General features: G+C 44.2%; 1 protein-coding gene and 1 pseudogene across 2 annotated transcripts in view; both read right to left on the bottom strand.

The window, feature by feature from the left end:
* Positions 1–13145, bottom strand: part of LOC146198971 (putative glucosylceramidase 4) — a 13775-nt pseudogene extending 630 nt beyond the window's left edge. Inside the window, exons 1-9 of the transcript XR_014704663.1 lie at positions 13094–13145; positions 11247–11432; positions 10720–10884; positions 9993–10126; positions 9193–9365; positions 6438–6681; positions 4720–4943; positions 1286–1449; positions 1024–1149 (exon numbers count right to left, since the gene is read on the bottom strand). The product of XR_014704663.1 is annotated as a putative glucosylceramidase 4 (transcript). The remainder of the gene's footprint in view (positions 1–1023; positions 1150–1285; positions 1450–4719; positions 4944–6437; positions 6682–9192; positions 9366–9992; positions 10127–10719; positions 10885–11246; positions 11433–13093) is intronic.
* Positions 13146–23342: 10197 nt separating this feature from the next.
* LOC146198970 (lysosomal acid glucosylceramidase-like) overlaps positions 23343–27500 on the bottom strand; it is an 11423-nt gene continuing 7265 nt past the window's right edge. The window contains exons 5-8 of the mRNA XM_084592012.1: positions 25436–25660; positions 24261–24424; positions 23970–24107; positions 23343–23466 (exon numbers count right to left, since the gene is read on the bottom strand). Of these exons, the coding sequence (XP_084448138.1) occupies positions 23343–23466; positions 23970–24107; positions 24261–24424; positions 25436–25660 (651 nt within the window). The remainder of the gene's footprint in view (positions 23467–23969; positions 24108–24260; positions 24425–25435; positions 25661–27500) is intronic.

The raw sequence follows: 27500 nt of genomic DNA, 5'->3' as shown, positions 1-27500 counted from the left end.
GTCCCACAACTCTACGAACAATGAATGCCCGGCCGTGTCAGCTGCCAGCTACAACCAGCCAGAGACATGGCCGGGAGTTTTCGCTCGGAACACCTACGCCGACAGCGGTGACGCCAAATTTTGTGTAGAATGGCAGTTTTAACGCTACCGCATGAATAATCGCGATATTTTAAACATTTTCTGAAGTTCATTGTACAGCCAGCATGGTAACATTTTTATGGGTGTGCTATAATGAAAAAACGCGACATGCTCCCGATACAATAACGTTTTCAAAGAATCATGCCGATAACAAATGACGCAACTAGTCTACTAAGTCAGTTTGCTTGAACGGGTGCTAAATGTCATAGTATGACGCGTCCTTGACTCTGTTAAACATACGCTGAATGCTCATGGGCCCACAATTGGTTCACTGGCTTATAGAAACAGTACATAGAAAATACGAACGCAGCTCAACTGGTTGTCTCTATAGTGTAACATTATTTTGCTTTCAGCGCGTGGGATAGGCTGATGAATTTGTAATAACGCCGCTGTCACTGTCGTGTTGTATTAAAGTTGTGAGTACTTCATTCTACTGTAGCGGAAATCGCTCTCTTTACGCGCAAGAGCGTAAAGGCGCCGAAGATTTCTTGCGACGTAAGAAGTGCGTCTTTGGTGAGTGTGCAACTTTGCTCTATTAACCAGTGCCGGTTTGTTTCTAAGACTATATACAATAGCGCGCTAAAACACACACGTAAGGACAGAAAGAGACAGGGCATTCTATACCGACAGTATATTAATGTTAACTCGGGGTAGTGACCCCAGGAACTAAGTCTGTGGCTCTGAGCTCCTCAAATTAAAATCTCGCAAGAATAACGTGTGCGCTGTTATTAAGGAGAATCCGGATCAATACTGAAATGAAGCAAAGTGGCTGCGGACTCGCATTGCTTGGAGTTCTTGCTCAGTACTTTTCGCTGCTGGTCGCAGGTGAGTGCCTCACGCAAAGCAGGAACTCGCGAGCTTCTACAGGAAACTGCGGATACTTACTTATTGAGGACAATTACTATGACAGCTGAATCTGGAGTCTTGAACGCTGCGTACTCGAGTTTAGGCGCTGCCGTGTCTCCCTCCAAGCTTGAGTCGATCCGGACACTGCCTCTCGGTACGAATTTGCTGAAAGCAAATCGGTTCACTCGTCAGATTCGTTCCAGAGTGTGCACTGGTAAACGAGAGGAAATATTTTTCTGCCCCGGAATATTTTAACCTCCGTGCTTGAAACATGAATGCAAGGAAATGTGGACGAGAGTACCTGAAGTGACCCAAGGCGTAGTACATTGGCTGCTTGTAAAACTCCTGAGCTGTGGCGTTCACGATGATGGGTGCGTCCATGAAGTTATTTACCCAGTTGGGACCACCTTGAGTGTTTAGGGCGAGGTTCCAGTCCATCCAGCCGCTAACCCAATGGTTGAGGTCCTATAAGAGGAATGGTGGAGAAGCCCATTAGAGCGACTGAGTGACTCAACGTAAATGGAGATGTTTACCTTAAAAACGTTACCCTGCATTGCGCTGGAATGCGGCTTTGGTTGAGGAGCTGCATGTCGTTTAAAAGAGGGGCCTAAGCCTAACTTGTGCTTCTGCGATAACATATGGCTATACCCACATGTAAAAAGTTACTGGAATATTAATGTATTAAAGGCCCAATAAAGTCTATTATATTCAGTTTTGTTCTGTATAAAAAAAAAGGATTCTATGTGGCTCTTTGTGGGTACGTTTGTTTTACTAGAAAATTTTTAAATTTGGGCTTAAAGTGTCTTTAAGAACATGCCGCCACTAGATTGATACATGTGATGCATGTCCTAGAAAGTTCTCTTAATCAGTATTTAGAAGTGCACGACGCTCTAGCTTCGTCCGTGGGAATCACAGCCAAAACCCAGTGTCGGCTACCCGCTGTTTACTTGAATGTTTCGCCAAATGATGTCGACACCTACATTCGGTTTGGTTTGTTTTAGTTTGTGGGGTTTAACATCCCAAAGCAACTAAGACTATGAGAGACGCCATAGTGGAGGGCTCCAGAAATTTCGATCCCCCGGGTTTCTTAAAGCTGACTTCTCACAGCACACGGGCGCCTTGCTTTTCTCATCCATCGAAAAACAACCGCCGTGGCCAGGATTCGATCCCGCATCCTTGGGCACAGTAATCGAACGCCCTAACCACTGCACCACCACGGCGGTGCAAACCTATATTCCCCTTTCTTTTTTTTGCTTCCTTACCTTATAAAAGCTGTGTTTTTAAAGAGAGTATAGCATCAGTGCTCCAATAAACTGCAGTTTAAAATGCAGCTGATTTTAGTTTATAGCTTGTATATGCGATTCGGGTACATTTATGATGCTGCAATAGCTTATAGCATAATGTGTCGGTATTTTCATACATGACCAGATGAGAAAGCGCAAGCCATTGCATAAATGTTCGGCTGCATCAGGTTTGTGGAAGGTGCCTTTCAAGCGCCCGTGAAGTGCCAGCATGCATCCTTGCCCATTCGATCAACCTAACGCAAAGAGTTCTCCCGAGGCATTTCATTACCCTATGAAGGGTGGTACTCAGCCACCATTCTACGATTCCTTCAAAATTTTGCGTCTAGTGACAAATACTTAGATACGCGTGATCAACACGTGCCGACCGCTGATCTTCCGTTTCGCATAAAGAAATTCCAGGCGTTTGGTTACGGGTCGTGTGCGTATTCGTTCGCAGCAATAATCAGGCTGGAGTGCTCCACGTTTGCTCACTTTTCTCAGAACTCTGTCCTTTCTGTTTTGCGAAGAGCTTGGTTTCCGATTGAGAAAGGAGTGAGGCAAGGGTGCATACTGTCGCCCTGCCTATTTAACTTATATGCAGAGTGCATCATGAGGAAGGCCGGTCTGAACGAGTCTTCAGCTGGAGTGAAGATTGCTGGAAAACGTATAAACAACCTTGGATATGCGGATGATACCACTTTAATGGCAGAAAGTGAAGTGGAACTCAAGAGACTTCTGATGCGCGTACAAGAAGAAAGTGAGAAGTTTGGGCTTAAACTGAACATTAAAAAGACAAAGATCATGGCGTCTTGCCCTATCAGGTCCTGGAGCATCAATTGACAAGAAGTGGAAGCTGTGACAGATTTTCTGTTCTTGGGCTCCAAGATTACCTCGGAAGGAGACGGCAGCCATGAAATTAGGAGACGCCTGCTTCTGGGAAAGAGAGCAATGGTTAGCCTTGACCGCCTAGTAAAGAGCAGAGACATTAGTCTGCTAACCAAGATCCGTATAACTCGTGCTATGGTCTTTCCAGTTGTGATGTATGGATGCGAGAGTTGGACTGTGAAAAAGGCTGACCGCCGAAGAATTGACGCGTTTGAATTGGGGTGCTGGCGAAGACTCTTGAGAGTTCCTTGGACTGCCAGAAGATCAAATCAGTCGATATTGTCGACCATAAACCCTGACTGCTCATTGGAGGGTCAAATTCTAAAGTTAAAGCTCAGCTACTTTGGTCATCTGGTGAGAAGAGAGGAGTCGCTGGAGAAAGATTTGATGTTGGGAAAGGTTGAGGGTCGCCGGAGAAGGGGTAGACAGCGAACGCGATGGTTAGATGGCATCCTCGAGGCACTACAGATAAAGTTATGTGATGTTAGGAAGATAGTGAGAGACCGGAAAGCGTGGCGTGACATGGTCCATAGGGTCACGAAGAGTCGGACACGACTGAACGACTGAACTGTATATGCAAGAGACCCTACACAGGGGTTGGTTGCAGCGTTTTGACGTTTCTGCTGCCTTTCGTGCTGGGCGTTTTGCATATATAACAGTCAGTTTACAGAATGCTAGCATTCATATGGCGAAAGTCAGAGAATGTGCTAATGAAAATCGGTAAGATACATCGTTTATGCCTCTGGAATGTCTCTTCGCTGAGTGAACATACGTTTGTGTACGTAGCGGTTTTCTCTCCAATTTCTTACTTTGTTGCTGACTCCCGCGAAATATCTTAATTGAGGGGAGCAATTTGCCGATACCTCACCCGAAAACCATAAAAAAACAGTTCGCCGCCTTTCATAAGTGCCATTTCTGGAGCTCTCAAGCCCTTGTAGACGGATAGTGGCGTACCTTGCGGCACCTTCTGTCTCTTTATCGAACCTGCCGCGAAGCTTCGTAACAAATAACACTATTCAATGACACTGGTAGCGCCACTATCGGCATTATAGTGTCACAATGTATATATAAAGTCAACTTCATCCTTTTTTTTATTTTCCTACTAAATTTGATATACCTACTTTATAGGAAATAAAGTGAGTCCACACAAGGAGTGTTTGAATTGTATTCATCATCCCCACTCATTAGATTTCTTCAGCTTCAATCCTCAATTGAATTGAATTCTTCAGTTCACATAAGTGTTACCTGAGCTTTTTGAACTTCTCCGAACATATTTTGGTGTTTTTCAATTAACCAGCCATTATGATGTGCGTCCCCAGCTTCAGTTCAGTTTATTCCCCTCTTAGTGCGATATAACTTAACTCCGTTCTTTCTTCGCATTGTGCTAACTGTAATGTCGAGCGTCTTAACTTCAGGGTTTCTGCTTTCATTACACCTCGCGCATTATCGGCTTTGTTTGTGACGTATAATAAGCATTTTGTGGAGCTAATTCGAAATTCGAGGGTTTTTTCGCCTCGGCGCTCTAAGCAGAGCAGAATTTCCCACAGCATTCAAGCACCCGTCTCACCTCGAGTATATCAGTCGCGTACTTCTCGCACGCTCCCAGCTGCCCAGCATGACTCTGTCTTCGGGCTTAAGTGCCAGCCCAGTGCACGCCTCCGTACCCAGGATGAACTTGTCGGGGAAACTTTCGTGCACCTTATCCAGCACTTGTGGTCCGATGACATTATCGTCGTACCAGTGAACAGCGACTCCGTGGACATACTTGGCCGCTTCTGAATCGCCCAATATCTGCGTGGTCATCCGAATATACTTATGAACTGAGTAAACGATCCGACATCTTTTTTTAAACAATTCACTTTTAAAAAAATGTGGCTCGGCCCTCTATTCGTTACCAGATAGAAAAGACGCTGCAAGGCTAGAGTGAACCAGTACAATTTTATTAAAGCGCCTGGCCTGACATGCCGCTGCTTCAAGACGTCGGTCCCAATATTTGAAATCACTGGTGATTCCAGGGAGTTTAAATCGTCAGCTGAACTCCGCTTTCTGATAAGCCATTTTTCCCATTATGGCAGTCATGCAGTTAGGAAAAGATTCCCAAAACATGGATCAATTGTTTTAGAGCACAATCTTTTGGTGCGCACTCCTATCTTGAACGGGCAGTAACCAGTGGAGAGCTATATGGGGGGCCGGTGTGCAGCCCTATAACAGTTAGAAATGGCCACACCGGGGGGGAGGAGGGGGGGGGGGGGGCAAGATTTTGCTGTCTCCTGTAACTCGTCATGGCTACCGCGAACACAAACGTCTCGCACCGTTTGGTGAATGGCTCCGTGAGAATGATGAGCGACCCCTTAATGATATCTCGTCCTAAACTTAAAGCGAAGCTTAAGTACATGTGGCATAGAATGCCCCGGGTCGCACCTTATTCCAAGCATTGCAAGCTATTGACCCGGTTATTTTAACTTCATTTTAACGCGATAGTGTTAAATGTCTCGTTCTCCTGAAAATCTACTATCCGCGTTCGTTGCGAGCGGAGAAATCGCGGGTGTCACTCTTGAAGGTGGCAGTTGGCTGGGGACACAGACATACAATGAATGACTGGTCATCGGGACATATGATGTAATGAGACCGTATGAAATGACCAAGCTGGCAGGCGCTGACAACTCGGGATTCGTCATGGAGATGGATAGGCGAGATCAGAATGCAGTCTTCCAGGACCCTTGGATCCACAGTTGGCCACGGTGCACCTATGCCATGCATGCAGGTTTGTTCGTAAGGCTTAGCTAACGGAGGCTTGATATCTACGTCGGGTGGTTTTTCATATGACATTGTATCTTACGAGGTAATTAAAATGTTTGTGATAATAGAACCAAAATAAAAATATTAATGACATGCTAGCAGCAAATGACATTCACGGGAACGAGGATAACAAATGGGAGCCGAAAAACGGGGGAATTACAGGGGTCGCGTCATGCCCTTAAAGGCGGCGCTTAAGTGTCCGTGTAACCTTTTTTTCGTGCCAGTCGCACTTAGTGAAGCGGTTAATTGGGCTAGCTGGGCTAGATAATTAATCAGTCGTACTTAGTTACTGTCACCGCGGCGACGGCGATGACGATGGGAGAAAACAAATGGCGTAAACTGCCTCAAAACTACCGCTGTAAAATTATTTTGTGTTCTATTCAAACAATCGCGTAAAACAATTCGTCAGATTTTTTTTTCTTCCTTTCCATTAAAGCGATGCCGGCTACCGACACATGAAAGATGCAGGGACAGTTCCATGCTCACCACGTCTGACCAGTGCTTGACAACGATGCGGTTATCGTCGATGATCATGACTTTCAGCTTGTCCGGTCCGTAGCCCGCTTCTGCAAGCGCCGGTCCCAGATCTAGCTTGACGAAATCTCTCAGGGTAGCAGCGGTGAACCCCAGAGTTTGCGAGTGGAATCCTGGCAAAAAGGCCATTGTCGGCTCATTCTGGGTTGTTAGGCCCCAGATGGGAACGCCACGGCGCTCGTACTCCTGCAAAAATCTTTGGGCACGCGGGGTGACATAAACGCTCCTGTCAATTCAAAAATGTCGCTAATGAATATTGTTCTCATGCCCAGTGTTTATTGAACACTTAGTCATGTGTAGCTGTCCTACATATTCGCACCCATGAAACGCTATCGCTACAAACTACTATTTATCAATTCCTTGAGTACATCGCCGAGAAATTTCACGCCTGCGCTCTGCAGAAGCTACAGACAGTTTCACGGCCCCTAGAGAAATCGGAGGGGGGGGGGGGGGGGCAGTCGTCAACACTTTCCTGTGCTATAAGAGCAGCCCAGCTCCCCAATATAGCGGCACCCTTCACCCCTTTGTAAAATTGTGTGAATAGAGCGTACCTCTGTTACTTTATAAGCGCTTTATAATTTGCTCGTTTCGTAGCCACACGCCGCTATATTTGCACTGAGAAAGAGGCGTCAGAGCACCAACGGCAGTTATAACACGTGCCCTATAGCGGGCTGGTAAGGCTTAGCGTCACATGCATCTCCTACGAGGCGGTGCAGCGGGTCCAGTATACGTGGGAGCCATCGTATTATTCGCGGAGCCATCGTATTGTTCTCTGAACCACAGTGCTCACCTCGCGCAAGACATGGTGGTGGTGCCCGTCTGACTTCTGGCCACCCGATAGAAAGGTGTATATGACTGTACATGCGCGCTCTTAGGATTCTAAGAGGGAGGGAGTCACCTAAAGAAGTGATGTGCAATAAATGTTTCGAATCTCCAACAGCGGAGCAGCTGAATATCCTCTTATTTGCTTAATCGAACCAGTCAAAAAGTATATTTACAAATTAATTCAAAACGACTCAAATATGTCATCCACCTTTTTAAATTCTTTTGAACATTTAGAACGAGGTTCGAACGTGGCCTGCAGTACTTCCATGGCGCCTACAAATACGGTCGCGCCGAGGCCGAGTGCCATAGGGATGCTGTATCGCGGTTGAAGAGTCCAGATTTGCGGCGCGCCCATTCGTGTACCGGCGTAAATACAATGCTCATACGTTGCTTAAAAGACGAGTCTAACGGCAGGGCTCATTCAAGTTAACCAAATCCTGCCTTGATGTCCGATCTCGGAGGCCGTGGTTCATAAGTAGGAGCCTCATGTCCATCTCATGTCCTTCGGCGTGAATTTAGAAATTGCCTTTCGTTCTCCGTAGTCTTATGCGTATAACTTATGCGACTATGGTTAATTGTTTTCGTCATCAGTAGTCTTATACTTACGGCTTGGTTATTATGAATGCTTATTATGAAGGTAACATGCTGAACCCTTGCTACAACTCCTAAATGGAGGTTAGTCTTGCGCCTTTAAAGGATGGCTTTAACTCAAAACGGCACAACACCATATTATAGGGCCACCGCTGGCGTTTCAGTGTTTCGCACAAGGGCTTATTTTCTTCGAATATTGTTACACATGTTTGCTCGTGCCCAAGGCCGCTGGAACACAAATATATCGCTGTTTTCGACAAAAGGTGCGAAGAGACTGATCTAAAATATTTGGAACCCTGCGCAGCTGCTTCTAAGTTTTTCTAGATTATTGTAGGTATTTTTAGAGCCTTATTTCGAAAGTTCACCATCAGCTTTAAATTGAGTGCGGCCCAAAACAGGAATCTTCCGCTTTGTGAATACCGTCAAGTACGTTTTCCACTATCACCACCGGCCGACTTGCTTATTACGTCGGAGGCACAGGTAAGTGCGGCTCGTTTAAGCAACATATTTTAGTTTGCTCGCTTGTGGTTCCCGACGTATCTACGAGCACGTTATAATATTCACGAAAATAGCGAAAATTAGTACAAATATTCGAGTTTTATTCAAATAGGTTCTATCCTCGTCCAATTTGGGTTTTATCTACGTTATCGGTATCTGATTCGCTAGTGATGCTGCACTGATCGCATTCGATTAGATTTGGAACAAATGCTATTCGCCTTTTTTTCTAATTAAGAGGTTGCGTTGACATACAATCAAAGAGGTGATCATTCTCCTATATTCAGACCACGCAAAAAAACTTCCAGAACTTACTTAGAAACAGCACTAAACTGTATATGTAAACTAACTGTAGACGCAATCAACGCCAAACGCTCGCCTCTATATAGTGCAGGAGTGTTACACTCTCTATAAACAGCGTTACGAGGCATAGCCTATCAAAATGACCCTTAGTCTTCATATTTGCGCGAAAAATCATGTTGCAGCTGGCAGTGGCCGAAATCGTGTATCTTTAGCTCCTTTTGTTTATATTTCTTGAAAATGTACAGTATTTCTATGCAGAAGAGTGCTTAGAACAAATTGCGCGCAAGGTCAAAAAATTTGAAAGGTAATAAAAAAGTGTGACGTTCACTTCAGGGTACATGGAACGATGCACAAAGAGGATACTGAAAAAGTGTGCACAAACGTTTCTGCTATCTATCTAGCTGATCGGTTCTTGCGCGATCAAGGAAGCGTGAGCACGCGACGAGCCTGCCGTTGTTACAGCATTTCCTCAGCCCATCCGTGTGCACCGTACCTGACGTAATATTTTGCCCAAGACTTGTAATAGGGGCCTCCCGGTTCGCCGAGGAGGAATCCTCCCCCTACAATCGAGTTTGTAGTCTTCATCCATGCAGGGCTGCTCCAAGAGCTTCCGAAGAGCCAGATTGGCTCACTCGACAGAGACATGGCCTTCTTGATGTAAGGTATCTGCGACGAACATGGCACGAAGTTCAGCGTGACACGGTCTTTAGCTGCAATCTTCAGGACTTCCCAAATTATTAGTTATTTGCAGCGCACATTTCTCTCAGAACCCTTGTAGTTAACCTGTCGATGTTTTCCATATTTCAGTGGAAGATGGATGGCAATAGCAATAATTACAAAGTTAGGCTAATAAAAGTATACGTTTAAATAAAGTTCTGTGGAAGGCAACCGCATAGCCCTCATATATGCTCGACTATGGGATCTTGAGGTTGTCCTCTTGATATTCAGTGAAAACTCTCATTAATACAGAGTTTTACTGAAATGTTTTTCAGTAACGACAATGCTGTGAAATGGGCAACAGGTTACTATGTTATACGGATTCGCACGCCAGCATTTTTTCATACTCGCGTACCAGTGGCGTAAACCCCTCTCCATTTTCCAAGGCGCAGTAGCAGGGGAGAGAATGCGCTTGCCATCCTTTACGATCAGACAATCCGTCACTAAGAATCTTCCTTGGTCCGCACAACGACGCACCGAACGTAAATAATAAAAGGCACACAGCTGAAAGTTGTTACCGGGTCAACGAATATTGCCAGCATAGAATCTTCTATTTTTCGCTATGTTTACTAATACCTTAAGGTCCAGGTCTTCAGGAGCAAGGGTAAAGTTGGCGAGCTCAAAGTCACCGGGAGAATCGTTGTACGAGTACGGGTGCTGCGAGAAATCGCAACTTGCCAAAGGAATTCTTCCTATGGTGTATCCAATCCCTGTTGGCAGGCAAGGAGACGTTATTTATTTTTTTTTCTTCGTAAGATGGAGGACAGGGGAGAGGAGGAGGAAACAGCGAAGCTACATGCTTATGTTTCTTTTTTAGTAAGAGCACGCATATAGAAATGTGATTGAAATTCAGTCAGCACCAAATACTTTGCAGATGACAGTAGATCTAATTCATTGCTATAACATATACCTAGAATGCACTCAGCCCTAGCTCGCCGTTGCTGACATCTGATGTATGTTGATGGGAGCTACACGTGAATGTCTAGGCACCCTATAGTGGAGTACTGATACCTATTTCACGGAGCTACATTACACTTCCGAATTCGGTTGGTGCCAAAGCGGCCCTTCCAAAGAGGAGCCTCATCAGCCAACATTCTAACTTGCGACTAAAAAAGAAGATGTAACCAAAAAACGAAATTCCTAAATTCGGTCGGATTTTCCGGCATGCAGTCCGGGTAGTTAAAAATCTGGTTTTCATTATTTTTCTCCGGGCCAGGAAATTTGTAACTGTTTCTTCTATCCTCTCTTCTTTTTTTTCTCTGTTTTTCTGTATTCTTGCTATTGAGAAGTGCGTCAATATTACCTTCTTGAGAGTAGTAGGACCTCAGAATATCGTCCTGTAGATCGTTCGTAAGAAATTTAATGTTCAGTGTTGCGGCATCTGTGAATGCACCTCCGAAGCCAAGCACCTCCTGGTATGTGATCGATGCGTTGATCACTAGTTGTGCAGTGCTATCACCTTCCGATTCTGTAGAGGAAGACGTAATAAATTTTGCAACCATCGTGGAAAATGTGCGGGCAGTATTAGTCTACTCGGGAGCTTTACGAACGCATGAGTGATTTGTCATTGATTGAAGCAATTTGTAAAGAGGAACGCTATGACAAAGCTAATGAAGTTATGAGCAGTATAAGAAACGAGCAAGTATGAAACCTAAAATAGTAACAGCTTAAAAAGAAATTTAGCTATGGTTCAAACAACCCTTAAAACTGAAACCGTTCTAGTAACTTCAACAGAAATATGATCATGCTCCGAATTGCCCTAAAAACAAACACTTTACACAAAGTCATAAAAAACCTTAGTCATGAAGAGGAGAAAGTCCATGAACTGACCAGACACTTCGCCGAACGGTACAGTGGTCTTGACAAACCGCAGGCCTTCCTTGCTGCTTTCGAATACAACGTCTGCTCCGCTCGGCAGTGGGCCGATGTCACCGGCAAAGTCGCAGTACGTGGCATTGCATACACACACGATGCTGCTCCGGCCATAGTCCCTCCGCTTGCAGCCCAGTGCTGGAGCTACGGTTGAGAATGCGCAATCAGTGCCGAGTCATTTTGGAAGTCTGAGTCTCGCACAATTTTTTCTACGTGAGCGTGTGCTAACACTGCATAACCACATGTTTTTAATAAAGAAAGATGACCAGTCAATAAAGAAAGATCAAAAAACAATTATAATGCCCCATGGTTCTTATAGTCAAGTCGACTGACGTAGCTGTAATAGCATGTTACAAGAAAGTTGTAGGGCTGAATCAAATAACCGATTATAAATGCTTGCTCTTCGTCCTAGCTCGTCGAAAGGTGTTCTCGCTTGTTTCACGTGCAGCTGTGAAACCAAGAAGTAATGTATACGTCAAGATGTTCCATTTGCAAGAGTGAGAAGCATCGTATTTTCAATCATGTCTGAGTTCATTGCAGTTATCCTTCTGAAAGATTGTTTTACTTACCGCGTGCTGAAGAAGAAAACGTTTAAATAAACGTTCCCTTATCTATTCTAGTGTCATCTCTTTTGTTTGTTTGTTTGTTTGTTTGTTTGTTTGTTTGTTTGTTCTTTTTATTTTTAATGTATCTCATGTGGTTGGTTGCTTGGCACTGTTTTTCATTCCTGTAGCTACGCACGTGTTTTCTCCCCCTGCCTACTTTTATGCGTGTTTCCTTTTTTTGAAGACATTTTCCACGATCTTTTGTTTCTTATGCTTGATTGTTGGGTTAACAATAAGCGAAATAGTTTTCTGTAATTTAACAATGTTAGTACGACTGTTTTGCTACTTTTTCTGCCATTTTATATATATCTATATTCCGCACACCTTATACAATGCCTCCCTGTAGGCTTGAAATATACTGCAAATAAATAACAATAAATAAACGTTATCTGGGCATTTCCACGACCCCTATTTTGTTGGCGTTTACCGCTGTCCAGCAAGAAAACAGCAACATTACATTTTATGAGTGAGCTATTGGCGTGACTATGTTTTGTGTAGACCGCGTATGCGTCTTTTGAAGCGTGCGTACATGCGCGCTCATATCATAGGTACGGAAGGGTGAAAGCGAAAAGACATAATAGACGAGGCTTACAAAACCGCAATTTTTGAATTTTCAGTGTCCGAATTCAAACGCTGCTGCACGAAATTTGTATTCTTTTGTCTCCAAAAGATGAACACACTAAATCCTTTAAGGTCCCTAAGTATAGTGACCAGTTTTAGTTAAGTTACCTGCGGCTGGCTAGGATTCCTTCATGTTGTACAGAAATTCGTTATTTAGTCATGTTGCGTACTTTAGCGCCGTCAAATTAACTACTTGCACATCAAATCAATCGTCACTGTTTGGCTTACTGGAACAGAACAGCCGCTAATCCTCCTAGGCGGGCATTTGAAGCATTCCTCAGAAAATCAACGGTGACAGCGGTCCTCAGGCTTGATGTGGAGATTTCTTCGGCGCAGGACAGTTATCTTGCTCATTGGCACCATTTGCAGGATCTACAAAATGCACAATCTACCATTGGGTGCTCAATCTACAATCAAAATGAAGGCCTATAAGAATATAAAGAATGCAAAAAAGGCCCATTTTTGTCAGCTTAAAACACGTTAAAAAGTATCGCTTTGTGCCCCGCTTCCAATCCCTGCATTTCATCGATTTCATTTGCAACAACAACTCGGTATTTCGTGCAAGTGATGTGGGCCTACCTGATGTAGCAGCTCCCAGCACGACTGCTGCGGTAAATAAGCCTATTCTCATGGCGTCTTGTTTTCACAAGCAGTCACGAACTTGAAAGGTAGGAGTCTTCTGGAGAGCAAGTGTCAGCGGCAGAAGACGCTCCGCTTTTCATACGCAGTGGAGCCCCGACTGCCGAGATGAAAAGAAGAACTCTCGGTGTGCATTGCGCACAGTCCGGTGTTGCCCAGTAAACAACACTCAGCATCTCTAGGCGAAAACAAGATAAGTGCGTATTGCGGGCGACGTGTTGCTCTGTGTGCCGTTACTACGCTGTGGTCTGCAAGGTTTCGAGTTTTACTGAGTATGTGTCACACGACTGTAAAACACCTGAAGCGTGGCGTTATTGCCAACCAATGGGACCAGGGCAAGAAGGCAACCAGGTACTCGGCCCACCGTGTAGGAGCTGATGGAGGTTTACGTGGCCCTACTGTGAGGCCTTCCGCAGCCACGCTGAGCCTTGGCGCTTAACAACTACCGAGTCTTGAGACAGTACTTCACGCCTCAATTGTCGCTGCGGCCAGTGGAAGCACGACAGAAAGTGTCTTATCAGATCTGAAGATGATCCGAGACAACGCAGAGTTGAGAACCTGGTCACAGAGCAACACGAAAGTCAGCGCCAAGACGCGGACAAACGTGCCTCTACCCCGGCGTACAGAGGGGCCGCATGTTTATGAAGATGCAACAGAAAACAGCTACTGGTTCATCCGAATGCACTATAGGATCCGTCAAAATTTCACAATTATCATTCAAACCAAAACCGGAAAATAGGTAATGGTCACCCCTGATATGCAATTTCACTTTCACTCCAATCTGTCCTTGCACTAGTCATTTCGTGTTCACATCAGGTCAATAGTAGAATTTGCTATTGCCGCCATACACAACAGAACAATCCCGATATTCATTCACAAAAATTGGTTTTATAGGATATCGAGACTCTGTGAGCCACAAGGCGTCCAACAACTTTATTGTACACCCCCGGTCAAAAGTTCTTAGGTCACAGGGTCTGCTTTCGTTTAGTGGCCAGCATCCCGACCGGCCCCAAGGTCAAATGTTTTGTGTTGAGCGGGAGACGTATCATTCTCAACTATGTTAATCTTGATAGCCTCATAGGTAAAGTCGGTAGTACGATAAACTGTAGAAAATTACATCATGTTTCCTGTGAAATTTAAACTCACAGCCACGCATCATAACTTGAAATGTGTACCTTGATTATAGTTACCAGCTTACCGTGGAGTATCTGCATAATTTGAGCGCATCCCTGCACTCAGCGATATGCCATGTATGACGTGGATCAAGTGCTTCTCCGGATACGAAGACAAAAGACCACATATCAGCAACGCATAAGGTGTTGGCCATGAATCGTATGAAAAAAAAAAAAAACGTAATCCGTTTTGCCAACCTAAAGTGAGCAGAGTTTCCATCCAATAGATTTTACTATTGCGGGTGCATAGCACACCTCCAACAGTATATAAGCATGCACTCCTACAGATGGTATAGAGGACAGCAAAACTTTTGTCGAATTGTGTTCATAGCAATCAGAAACCAGCCAGGAAAAGCAATGATGCAGGTTGTTAAAGTCAAATGACACCAAGACTTCTCAGTGTTCGGAAAAAAATTGTGCTACTTAGCATCATCGGAGAGTAGGCATAATGTGAAATATTTTGCAAAGCCGGCAGCGCGTTCTATAGACTGAACATCTTTGCAAGGCGTTGTTTCGGCCCTGCCAAACACAGCCATCCGCCCGTAGCATCTTTCGGACGGCACAGTGCAGCGTCCGGTACCTCTTTCTTCCACCGCTCTCATTGCTTACTTCGGGCTCTACACCGCGACGAAGGGTGGCGCCATTGCTTCCCAGGTGGCCAGGGTCCAGTTGGCGAGCAGAATAGGCAATCCGCCCGTGACATTTAAGCTTCGTTCACTCGTCAAGAGGACTGAGCATGTGCCACTCGGGCTGCAGAGTAGAGAGTAGGCTCATTCCCACCGCGCGGTGGTTTAGCCCTCTAGGAGAAGACGCTGTTGGCCGAGCAATACTTCGGAGAGGGAACAACGTAGGCGCCAGGGGTTGCAAGGTAAGTTTCTCCAGAGTTCGTTTAGTTTCTACCTTAGGTTCAGAGTGATGCTCCCCCTCCATTATGGCGTCATGGTCACCCTCGGCGTGCATACAAGAAGAGCTAGAAGAACTACGTACTTAAAACCAGCATTTATAGTTAGCACGGGAAGTGCGATAAAGTCGAACAATGCCATTAGCAGCACAAAATAGGTTGTTCTGTCGTCAGAGGTGTCTTAAAATGCAACTGAAGTAGAGTCCCTACAGAGTAAACGCAGCACAAGTCATATTATGGCTTAGCGCTCACGACTGGCTGAAGCCGAAAGTGCATCAAACAGCCGTGCGCTGCCGATGAGGTTTAAAAACTGAACTACAGACGAAATCAAGATAAAAAGGAGAAGCAGATTTTATAGTTAATTAATACAATATTATAATATCAGTTATTATAGTTTTTTATAGTTTACTCTGCACTTAACCTCGCGTCATCAACCGCAATTTTCATGAACAAAGCTCCACAACCGATTCCTGTATGAGGCTGTAAAATGGACTAAGAGCATTGCCTATAAATAAGTGATAAATTCACACGACACAACTCCCAAATTCTCTCTTCTGCAGATAGAGACACGTTGAAAAAGATTAGAAGGATTCAACGCTGCTGAACTGAATATTTAGCGAAAGCATTAGCTGCGGGAGACCGAGCGTTCTTCTTCTTCTGTTAGGCGCAGCGCCGGCTCGAGGACCACGGACACAAGCATGGCACACAGCGACGAGCGGTTAGGCCTGTCGCAGTATTGCTTTTGCAATAAAAGAAAGATAAGAAGGCAAAAGAAGCGCCTGTCAAGAAAAGCAGTGAGTAATAAGATGTCGACTGCCTGGGGCAGTAACCTGGGCACAGAACGAAAATACAGGGCTTTACAAGGGATTTTAAAAGGAAGGTACGGAGGAGCGGCCGCAGATCAAATATCATTCTAAAGGTGTGTGTCTAGCCCGACCCCTATAGCTCACATCGAAAGAGTTTGAACTTGAGGTAGGAGTCGTTTTCTTTTTCTGAACTCTACTGCAGAAAAAGAGCAGGCACGCTCTCCAGTTGCCACATGAGCGAAAGTGAGCGAAAGAAAATAACCTGGAAGTCACGACGTTTCAGTTATGCCCATAGAGACTTGAACCAGCTGTTGACGCCCTTTTAAACGTAGTAAATGAGTAATACGGGGGGGGGGGGGGGGGGGGGGGGGTTAAACTCCAACAGACCGAAAGCAGTCGCTTATAGTCCAAACGTCAACGGCTCAACAACCTCCTAACATGATAAACCCAATGCGGGCTATATCCCGCCCACCTCAACCATCTGCCTTTTAAGTTAGGTGCGGCGCCCTATGGGACAGATTCGCCTACTATCCAGGAAATTCAGTAAACGATTGGTGCCGCACTTAAGCGTCTTTAAGGGGGCGATGCGCATGCAGTATGCATGCCATTCGCATAATCACTAATTCAATTATTCTTAAAACTTTTATCTCACATATAATCTTTACCATACAGTCGTAAGCTACCAACGTATCGGAAGGGCCACCCTATATAGATATGAAGCCTTGCCTTAAGGCGTACGAACCTGCCTATATATCTGAGGGTAGCAAGTCTAACTCTGGATTCAAGAGTCCTGAAGGATTGGGCCCCAATTTCACAGGAGCTTCCCGAGTTGGAAGCTGATACCAACTCGGTCATGTTAGTTGCCTCGAGACATCATATAACTCGACGACTGATCAGTGCCGGGCCACATCAACTGCCATTTACCGCTTGCAAAAGGCACGCCATCATTTTGTGCTCATTAAAATTACGCCGACAATACCGCGGCCAAACTCTCTGGAGAACGGCACCTTTAATACTCTCGCTGTAAATAAACTCATATGGGCGATGCCGGTAGTCATGGCTGCACTTGCCATGACTTCTGATTCTATCTCTCGATTGCTCCTACCACTGATATGCATCGAACATGAGCAATAAATAGAAGCTGGCAATATGCTTAGAAGCAGTAGAGCTTCCAAACGACAATCGCGCCTACTAAGACACATCATATGAAAAGAGCAATTGTAGAATTTATCATAATATGACTGCCATGCTCTTGACATGGTGGCAGCAAAAAGGGCAACAATGGCATCCACAATACATTGGGCTCCGTGGTTAAACCTAAGTACAAGAACTGTATACATAGTTCAATAGGTCGCACTTGCTTCTCCTCGTAGGTGTCTTTAACGTTGAGTGATGGCGGCAGACAGGAAGAACGCATATAATAACTTATCTCAGACGAAGATCCTTGATAATATAAAAAATGCGGGCATTTTCTTCGGAATACGAGATTTGTATCATATATAGTCATTTATTGCCATTTTCTTCTCGAACATCCAGCCGAAGGTTCATACAGGGAGAGCACCGCAGTTTGCGACAGCTCATCGAAGATGGCAAGAGTTGTCAACCGACAGCATAGCACATTCCTCTGTCGAGACCTCTGTGTAGCACCTCTCGATGAAGGGGCCGAGCAGAACAGCGCGACCAGAAGACACCTTCCCGACCCGAGCACGTTCTACAATACAGATGATTTGGATATCGAGGTCTAGTTCTATAGCTTTCAGCAAGCGTGGCAAGTGGGATGCAACGCTCTCTTGCCAAAGTGATTTTACCCCTTGCCAGAACACCGCTTGTTGGGTTCTAAAAACAACAAAGATGCTCTTACCTTGTCGCATGTACGAGCAAAAGCGTCAAGACTTGTTCAAAAGGCCTACAGACGTCGTCTCGCCATTGGTGGCTGGCGTGCATGCGTTTGCAAAATCATACGTTTCATTTATTTAGGAAGTATTTGCACTGTGTAGGAAACTTTGTAAGGGCCTTTCGGTTGAAGATAAGCTTGGGCACATACTGAAACATGTTAGGACAGCAGCTTGGGCAAGTTCGTTATTCATTTGTACGAAACAGCGTGTAACAACGGGACAAGACACAAGCGCTGCGCTTTTGTCTTGTCTTGTTGTTACGCGATGTTTTGTCACAAATTAAAGGTGTTGTTTGTTATAGTGTGAAACTTTTTCTTCGAAAGGAATGCTCTATGATTCTGTTCTGAAGGTGTGTCGATGCTTCGAGCATTTAAAGCAGTGGTGAACTGGACACCCTTCCCATCAGCATCTAAAGACGCTTCCTGCTCATCGCGCGAAGATCTGCCATTTCCAGCACAGCATGTCGACCCTGAACACTTGACTCGTAAACTAGAAGCTGTGGCTCCCACCGCTTCCTCCTAGTCGCCCAACAAAAAAATCAGGTTCTATAAATAACTGCTGTACCGGGTGGAACTCGACAAACTGCTGCTTGGAGCCCGCTGTTGTTTTATTCCTTTTGTTGGCCCCTTGAAACATGGCACATACCCACATGAAAAAATTAATCAAGGCGTAGTGACCTCCAAGTCACTACGGATAGCAACTTTGTCATCGACTAGGTGATAACATATCCGGCAGTATTTGCATCTAAAGATTCAGGATTTTTAGTCATTTCCTATTTGCCTTATAATGTGATCTATCTTATAGCTTTCGGTGAGAACATGTTCCTTCCACTTGGCAATTGAAGAAAAAAAGGAGGATGATGATAGCAGCGTACGAATCCCCTCCTGTTCATGCCCATTTCTTCTTTTTGATTTCAGCTCAGATGTCATTAACTACCGTTAGCTCCCTAACCCGTTCTATTTTCTTCTTCTTTCTTACCTCCACGCTTTTCATTCTTCTGTCCACAGCGTGCTGATATGATCTCAATTTAAGTGCAACCCTTTTCGTTAGCCTCCGCGTTTCTGTCTCACGGGTGAGTACAGTTAAGATAAGCTGTTATATACCTTTCCTCACGATTCGGACACACTGCCATTCAGAATCTGAGAGTGTCTTATACATAATTTTTTTTTTGAGTTACTCACTCACCATGCCACTCTCGGCAAAAATCATGGATTCATTTAACTTCCAAAACTTGACTGTTTATCATATTTTTTAGTAGTACTTTAGTAGTTGTTAAGTAGTAGTAGGTAAGGTTGGGGGAGTTTATCATAAAGTACTCATAAACTTCCGAGCCTGTTCAACAGTGCTTTAGTTTTCTGCGCGCTAATATTTAAATCCGTCATCTGCTTTGGTCGTCTACGTCATCGATCGCTCTTTGCAGTTCAGCTCCTGCATTACTAAGCAAGACAATATTATCTGTCGACCTCATATTGCTAAAGCAGTCTCCTATAACCTTCAGCATATACATATTCTTACATATCGCTGTTAAGACGCTACCGAGTGTATAGCTCCAAAGGAATCGTGTCCCCCTTAGTCTGACACTATTCTTGACTTGGATTTATTATCCTCTCTCTCTGAAAGGTTATATGATGGCTGTGCAGCTAGTATAGTTTACATATGTTTCTTCTAAACTGAGATTTTGACTAAGGCTAATTAATTTTGATAATCTTTGTAGGCTATACCAAAATATCAGCTATACTATGCGGCTTTCATGCTCTGGCATTTCATAATCAGATCTTTTGTGTCCTGTGAGCTTTCTACCTTCCTCTTCATCTGTCCTACACTCTACTACTATATCGCTCTTTATAAAGGACAGCTGCAAGCGGTCTATAGGTTGCCGTAAACGGGAGGTCGTTCCTACTTACAAAGTCGCGAAAATGAAATTTCATGTAATGCACGGCAGATGCATCCGAATTAACGTAATAGCCCGCCATATAGACCTTTAAAAAATTGTTCAAAGGGCACTGCCATATTGGAGACTATAGACTGAAAAACCTGCAGATTCTCCCCCCAAGCCTGCTTCTCAGTCCAGTGAAACCGGTTTCTCTCAGGGTTGTGAAGCGGTCTATAGGTTCGTAACCTAACACTGAGACATAAAAATCCAGATATCGAAACAGTCATCGTTGTGATGTTCGTTTTAGAGTACATTACTCCTGCAACCTTTATGCACATAGCTTTATGCCTCAACAAGATTAAAGGGAAGACAGTTACAGTTCTAATTAATAGTAACATGATGACCTTAATACAACCCGCATACAGAGGTTCTTGAGATGGTTCCTGTGTTTGCTTTCTTGCTTTTAAAGGCCAATACCAAGCAGCATTGTTTTATTTCTCAGTGCGACACCAATGAGCTGGTTATCCGTACCTTGGAGACACAGCTGCTCAGTACTGGCGCCCAGTGATGAGTTGATATAGCTGGCCGCTTGGCACGACAAAAACAGCTAACGTAAAATAAAAAGAGGGCCAATGACGCTCTGTCGCAATTTGAGGTCTTGGTGCATTTTGTTTCGCTATGATTCTGGTGTGTATGCACTGTAATTCCGGCCAAGAACTATATTTAAACATCGTAATCGCAGATGAACTGTTCTTAAAATGGAGCTTAAATATTATTGTGAAATACGCGCACTGAGTAAGTCAAATGCTACTGAGCGTGCATTCCGTGTTCAAATCCTAGGAAATGAGCTGATAATTTCCACATAACTTTTCGAAACTCCCATTATTGTGCCTCGAGGTTACCACGAACATAGGTCCTTGGCGCAAATTCCGCCTCCCTGTGTCGTACGGCCTGTATGATGACGCCAGGAATGGGCTGTCATTGAGAAGAAAGCGGGGACCACTCCGGACAAGAGACAGCGGCTCGACTAGCTCCCTGCCTCTTCTCTGGCGGAGATGCCAGCTACAAAAAAAAAAAAGTGAGCATCCAAGCTGCATTGGCTGATTATGTATTCGTGGGCCAGTCACGGTACTGGTCTGTAATATTTTTTCTTCCACTTGCTCGTCCTGGTCTTTCAGCTGAGTGCAAAATACGGAGACCGTTTTAAGCTGACAGCTTCACTGGCCTCGTCGCGCCAAGGTCATTGGCACCGGGAACTTGACCACAAGTGTGGCGCGAAGAGCCTGCGCCACGCTTCTTGTAGTTTGCACATCTGCTGCTTTTTATTCTTCAGACACCTGGCAAACTTTATTGATACTGGTACATAGCTCCACAAATATACAGTATTGTCTGACACAATGTCACACAGCTTTCAGCCCCTGCTTACCTTTTTCCTTCCATCGCCCCCGTCGCCCATGTGGTTCGCCTCCTGGGACGTTCCGCTTCAATATGCCCTCGACAGCTTCGGATCGTCTAGACCCAGCTCTGATGTCCTTCAGACTCGTAGACAGCAATTGAGGAGTCGCACAGTGGGACCAGTGCTTCGACTGCGTTTCCCTGACGTTCGCAGACAGTCGTGGAGGAGTTAAAAAATAGCAAACCGTTTCTGACCATGCTAAATCGAGCTTCCGTTCTGTAAACTAGGTTACCAATATGGGTCTGCCCTGGGTTAGCAACATAACTTACAAAGCATAAAAAGTTTTCACTTGCCTAACCGCTTATCCGAGATATATAAACCGCAGCCACTTTAGATATTTGCAAGTCTATATATGCTAAGGCGAATGTTTTCAGGAGAAGGGCAGGTTACATAATATCTGTCAGTATCATCGTGTTTAAGGCTGTATCTCACATTAGAACACATTGCAGCGGCTTCCACCATACGGATGCGTCCGCGTCTATGCCGCGAAAAAACTGTGAACATGCATCTGGCAGGTGGTGTTTGGTCGATGACGTGCTTTGCAGGCATCGTGGTAGCCTATTGCCTCCCAACTACTCCATAAAACAGGCCTTCTTTTCGGCGGAGGAGATTGTGGCCAGCTGCCACATTTAAATAAATTAATCTAAAGCGGACGCATTAGAATCCTCATTACGAATGAAATCCCAAGTCCCATACAGTGTCATCATTAAACCACGTACCAACAGCCACCTTTCACAATTTAAGAGAGCGTTGTTGGGCGAGTCGGTCAATCATGATAAAAAAGGGGGGTACTGCGCACAAAAAGACAAGGACAAGAAGTGAAAACCACAAGCGTGTTCAATTCTTGTCCTAGTCCTTTTGTCTGGAACGCGTTACCATCCATCGTCAAACCCCTTAACAAACACATATTTACATCGGAAGTTAAACGGTTCTTTTTAACAACAGAAATCTAATATTGAATAATGACTATGTTATCAGCTTTACGTGGTATGTATTTTTATGTGGTTTAACATGTTCAAAGTCTGTACTGTCATGCCTTTTTATGCACATATTTTATTACTGTTTGATTTGGTTTTTAACTTGCTTGCTCAGTTTCTTTTTTGTTGCAAAATAATGTTATTTCTATTATGAACTTATTTATTGTCTACGTTCAATTTATGTTACTGTGAATTATTGCTGTCTTGTATATTAATCTTTATTTGTCATTTATCGGAGGTGCCGATACAGTCACTGACTCTGGTACCTCCTTCTGTATGTATAAGCTGGAATGTACTGAACGGATATAATAAAATTGAATTGAATTGAATTGAATTGAAATGAGAATCAGACCCACCGGGACCCTCGAATCCCGAGTCAGAGATGTTACTCTGAGGTCATGCAGGTATGTTTTTACGGTACTGATTGGTCAGCCGTTTCATGATTCAGCACTTACCAAAGTCAGGTCTATAGTTTTTACAAACCTTACGCTTGTCATGGCTTACAGTCGCGTTCGTGACCAACAGTCATTATGCAACGTAGCTCGAGTCAGCACTTTACTACGTAGCCTAATCCTCTGTCTTCTCACATGTAGCCTTTGTGTCGACGTCGCTCCTGCCAACTTTGCCAGCACACAGCCTTTCTCTCGTGCATATTTCTAGCAGGTTACAAAGTTGGCAGATGACATGGCCGGGAATTGATTGGTTGGCCGCTGCATGACTCAGCACTTTACGATGTAACGTAATGTCAGGTTTACACTTCGCACAAACATTACTCTAATCATGACTCGCATGATCACATTTAACCATAATCATTGTGCAACATAACATGCCTCAGCCTCCTAGAATGTAACGTAATGCTTTCACCTTCTCATAAGTTGCAGTGTTAAGCGTTCTGCCAAATGTTTTCTTACGTTTGATGGATACATTTTCAGCGCTCTTTTAATTCTTAAAGTGCTAGACTGCTTGCAGGTACTGGCCAGTAGAGGCCACCAGTAGTCGATGCCCAGATTACAGGAAGGGCGTAAAACACGCGATAAAGATATGCAATTTCAGTGTTAGAAAAATAGAAGGAAGACAACGTTGAAAAAAAAAAAAAAACATTTAACCCTTTAATGTGAACCCGGCCGACGTAGTCGCCAAATAAAGGTAGTTATGGACCGTTTCTTGATGACTTTCCGAACACTTCCGAATCCTGATAAATCCTTGAGCATCAGTCTATGTTCGTTGTTCGACCTGAAAGATGTTTAATTAATGATGTTCAGTTATTATGTACGGTAATTTTTTATTGCTGACGACAACTCTTGCTATGCCGGACTGAAATGTAGAAGTAGTTCCTCACTTAAGAGTAATATGAGTTATAGCGAACTAAACTGTAAATCTCTAAATAATTGTAAACAAGGTCGTGGACAGCCTACAAGAAATCCATTTAGTCATGATGGGCAGCCGAACCGTGTTGTGTGTCCACCCTGTCCCTCGAGAGGAAGCGAAATAGGTTTGATGCGAGCAGTCACCAGCCCATACTGCTCAGGTCGGGCCCATAAGGGCACGCAACCTTGTGCTACTGGATAGACGTTAAAATGTAAATTGAAGCAGCGTCTCATGAAAAGAGAAGTCATAGTTCAAAGGCTTCTCGAATCTCATAAAATTGCTCTTGACTCATGATATGCGAATCTGATGATGCTGGCGACAAGCCACTTTAAGACGAACTTGCGTTTTAGCGGCTCTACTATACTTACTTGTTGAGAACGATGACGACTACTGCCAAGTCGGGAGTCCTAAAGGCTGTATACTCCAGTTTTTTCACGCGCGAGTGTCTAGAATGGCCATTCTTCAAACGAGAGTAGATTCTGACACTTCCTCTAGGAATGAACTTGCTGCGGCGCAAAAGAAATGTAAATCACAGTCATGAATAGGTTATGAAGATTCGAAAAATAAAAGGAAAAAGAACAGCGCCTAACTGACCGAAGAGAGCAGAAGCACAGAACTCTAAATTTTGAGCTTCCTGGAAACGTACTATACGGACGTACCTGAAATGACCCAAGGCGTAGTACATTGGCTGCTTGTAGAACTCCTTAGCAGTAGCATTCACAATGATGGGTGAGTCGACAAAGTTTTTGGCCCAATTGGGGCCACCTTGTGTGTTCAGGGCGAGGTTCCAATCCGTCCAACCACTAGCCCAATGGTTGACATCCTATATATCAGTTGGGGAAGAGAAATATACCGGAGGCCAATAGCTCGCGGAACAGAATACTGAAAGGACTTGAATTTTATAACATAACAAAGTACTAAGCGAAACAGGGACGGCAAAATACTAAAAAATTTCAGCTCAAAAGACATCTAGTAGATGTGAAAGGAAATAATTGACATTTCTGTGAAACCGTCATTTGGGGTCGCAAATGACTGAATAACGGCACTAAACGCTGAAGCGTAAGGAGCTAATGGGATCCGTACACTTTATTATGTGCACTCCACAAATTTTCATGAGTTGAGCAAAAACTAATTAACAAACCACCTCCTGCTTAGTGTCTGCTGGGGCACGGTTTAGGTGAATTGGGTCTTTCAACATATATCTAAGGAAGATGTGGTAGTTGGCAGTAGCAGAATTACATCTGCCTTAATTCCGCTGTGCGTTGTTTCATTGCAGCACCGCAATAAATAATAATTTAAGACGCCTTTGTGGCATCGTTTTATGATCTTACCAGATTTCTGTAACCATTTCTGTAACAATTCGAGCAAAACCCTTGCGAATGCGGTGCAGTAGAGTAACTTTAGGCATCTTCAGGTACCTCGGTCATGCAGCGTTGGTTGAAAGAACACCACAGAGAAGGAAAACGGTTAATGACAGCCTCTTTTAGGAATTCCTTGAAATTCTTAGGGGCCTTCTTTCATGGTTCAGCAGACAGTGCTTCGTGAGTGAGACTGTTAGCAACCTCGTTTTCCAGGATGCCCACGTGTGGGGAAACCCTTGGAAAATGTACAGAATATTGTCACTTGCTCAGCAAACTAAAGCACAAATTTTCATATGAGGAACCACACATTGGGCTTATAAAGTTCAGATTCGATCTAACGCAAATTACCTCTGACAGAGCCGAGAAAAAAGAAAAACATCTTCATGCAAAACAGATTCTATATGGAAAAACTCTCGCCGGTTATTCAAGAACAGGCAGCGTTAAGGATTGTATATCGATCACCACCGTCTCACCTGAATTATGTCGGTGGCGTACTTCTCAGCTCGTTCCCAGCTTCCCAACTCGACGCGGTTCCAGGGCGTTATCGACACGCCATTGCAGGCTTCGGTGCTGAGGATGAACTTGTCAGGGTGCCTATCATGCACTCGGTCCAGGACGCGCGGGGAGATGAAGGCGTTCGTATACCAGTGAATGGCGATGCCGTGGACGTACTTGGATGCTCTACGGTCCCTTAGCACCTGGAGAATGTGAAAAGGTAACGATGCGAGATGTTCTCGTAGTTTCGGCCTCTTTGAACGAAAAACTCGGGCAGAAGGTTGCATACATGGCAAAATTTTGTTTAGAAGAGTGCATTGTTAGGCGAGTCGGTCAGACATATCTTCAACGTATACTGCGCACACACAAAAAAAGGGACGTGACTGCGGCAGGAACGTGAAAATAAGGATGGTACTTTTTTTAACCATTTGCGAACTTGCTTCTGAAACAGGTGAGGTTTGTACAGGAATATTTAGGAGCAAGGCGAGCATCGTGTATGTGAAGAGCATGATTATTCCACCATTATTAACCGTAGTGACTAATCAACTTTCTATTTTTGGTTATAAAGGGCTGTACTACACTGAGAAAACGAAGGTCGCCAACACCAAAGCGAGCCCAATTAAAACTTTTCTTAATCGTCGATTCGGATTAAACCATCAAAGATCAAAATTACGTAGTTGAAAGCACTTTGTGTTGCCTTTCCGGCATCTCAAATTCAGAAAATGGCATCTATCGCATTTCTTATGCGTCAGATATTGGTACCATTTATGGGTCAAATGATGTGGAAGATGTTAAAATCGTTTAGGCGGCATCACCACGTGCAACGACGACATTATAAAATTATGCGATATGAAAAAGCCAAGTGAACTAGCTTTAATACGCTCATTTTTTATGTTTATATTTTTAACAGCACTGCCGATTCAGAAAACTTAAAAGCTGAGCTTGCCTTTCTTCTTTACAGCCTACAATTCAGTATAATAATACGGCCATTTGAAAACAAATCTAAAGAATCTGATTTAATATTTTAATTAATAACCTAACCGTCAAGCTCTATCACGTACTACATAATGTGCCCTTCTGTAAAATTGATGTGCACAGCCCGCTTTAGCGCATCTCTCGTAATTATTAACATACGGGTTTCTAAATGGCAAAAACGTTAGCACTATCGCGTTAAATATGATGTAAGGTCATTTTGTAAGATTTTATACAGGATGGAATAAAATGTGCATGTGTTTGCGCACAGTGAAACCTCTTTATACTCTTCATTACGGCCCTTGTTTGGAATATTTGGTGCAACGTAGTGGGTTACACGGCGCGCGCTTTACATGACACGTTTTGTTTTAACGCTTGGTCCACAACCACTGTGAAACCCTTACGTGTTATGCGCTTTAAACAAGAGTCGAGAAGCTCTAGCAGTTACAGGTTTCGAGAACTTCGATTTAGATGACCCCGGTCCCAGCAAAGCCGCCTGGCCGTCGACGCAACCCTGTTAAGGGGGTGCAAACACGTTCGCAATCTTAATTTATTTTTCGCCGTGCTTCCATCAGAAGTATGTGCACAAGCATAACCTTCATTTGCATAATCTATGCCACAAAAAATATCTCTAGAAGCTGTAATATTTCTGTAATGATAAGTAATGTAATGACAAATAATATATATACGGCTCTCCATGACGGTGCACTGGTTAGGGCGCTCGACTGCTGTACCCAAGGATGCGGGAATCGAATCCCAACCATGGCGACCGCTTTTCGATGGAGGCGAAAAGTAAGGCGTTTGTTTGCTGTACGATGTCAGTGCACGTTAAAGAACCCCAGGTGGTCGAAATTTCCGGAGCCCTCCACTACGGCGTCTCTCATATCCTGAGTTGCTTTGAATCTTAATCCTCGTAAACCAAATCAAACCAAATAGTATGGGTACTGCAGTGCCTGGAAAGACGTGCTACCTTTATTAGTCAACATAAAGTAATACATATTCTTGCCGGTGTTATCCGACCGTCAGCATTTCCAGGGTGTTCCGCCTTCCTCCCTGCCTTTACGACGCGGT

Source organism: Amblyomma maculatum, chromosome 2 (assembly GCF_055883805.1).
Source record: "Amblyomma maculatum isolate TAMU_Amacu chromosome 2, ASM5588380v1, whole genome shotgun sequence".
NCBI classification, from domain to species: domain Eukaryota; kingdom Metazoa; phylum Arthropoda; class Arachnida; order Ixodida; family Ixodidae; genus Amblyomma; species Amblyomma maculatum.
The sequence above is the reverse complement of the archived record's forward strand: the minus strand, read 5'-3'. Positions and strand labels throughout refer to the sequence as shown.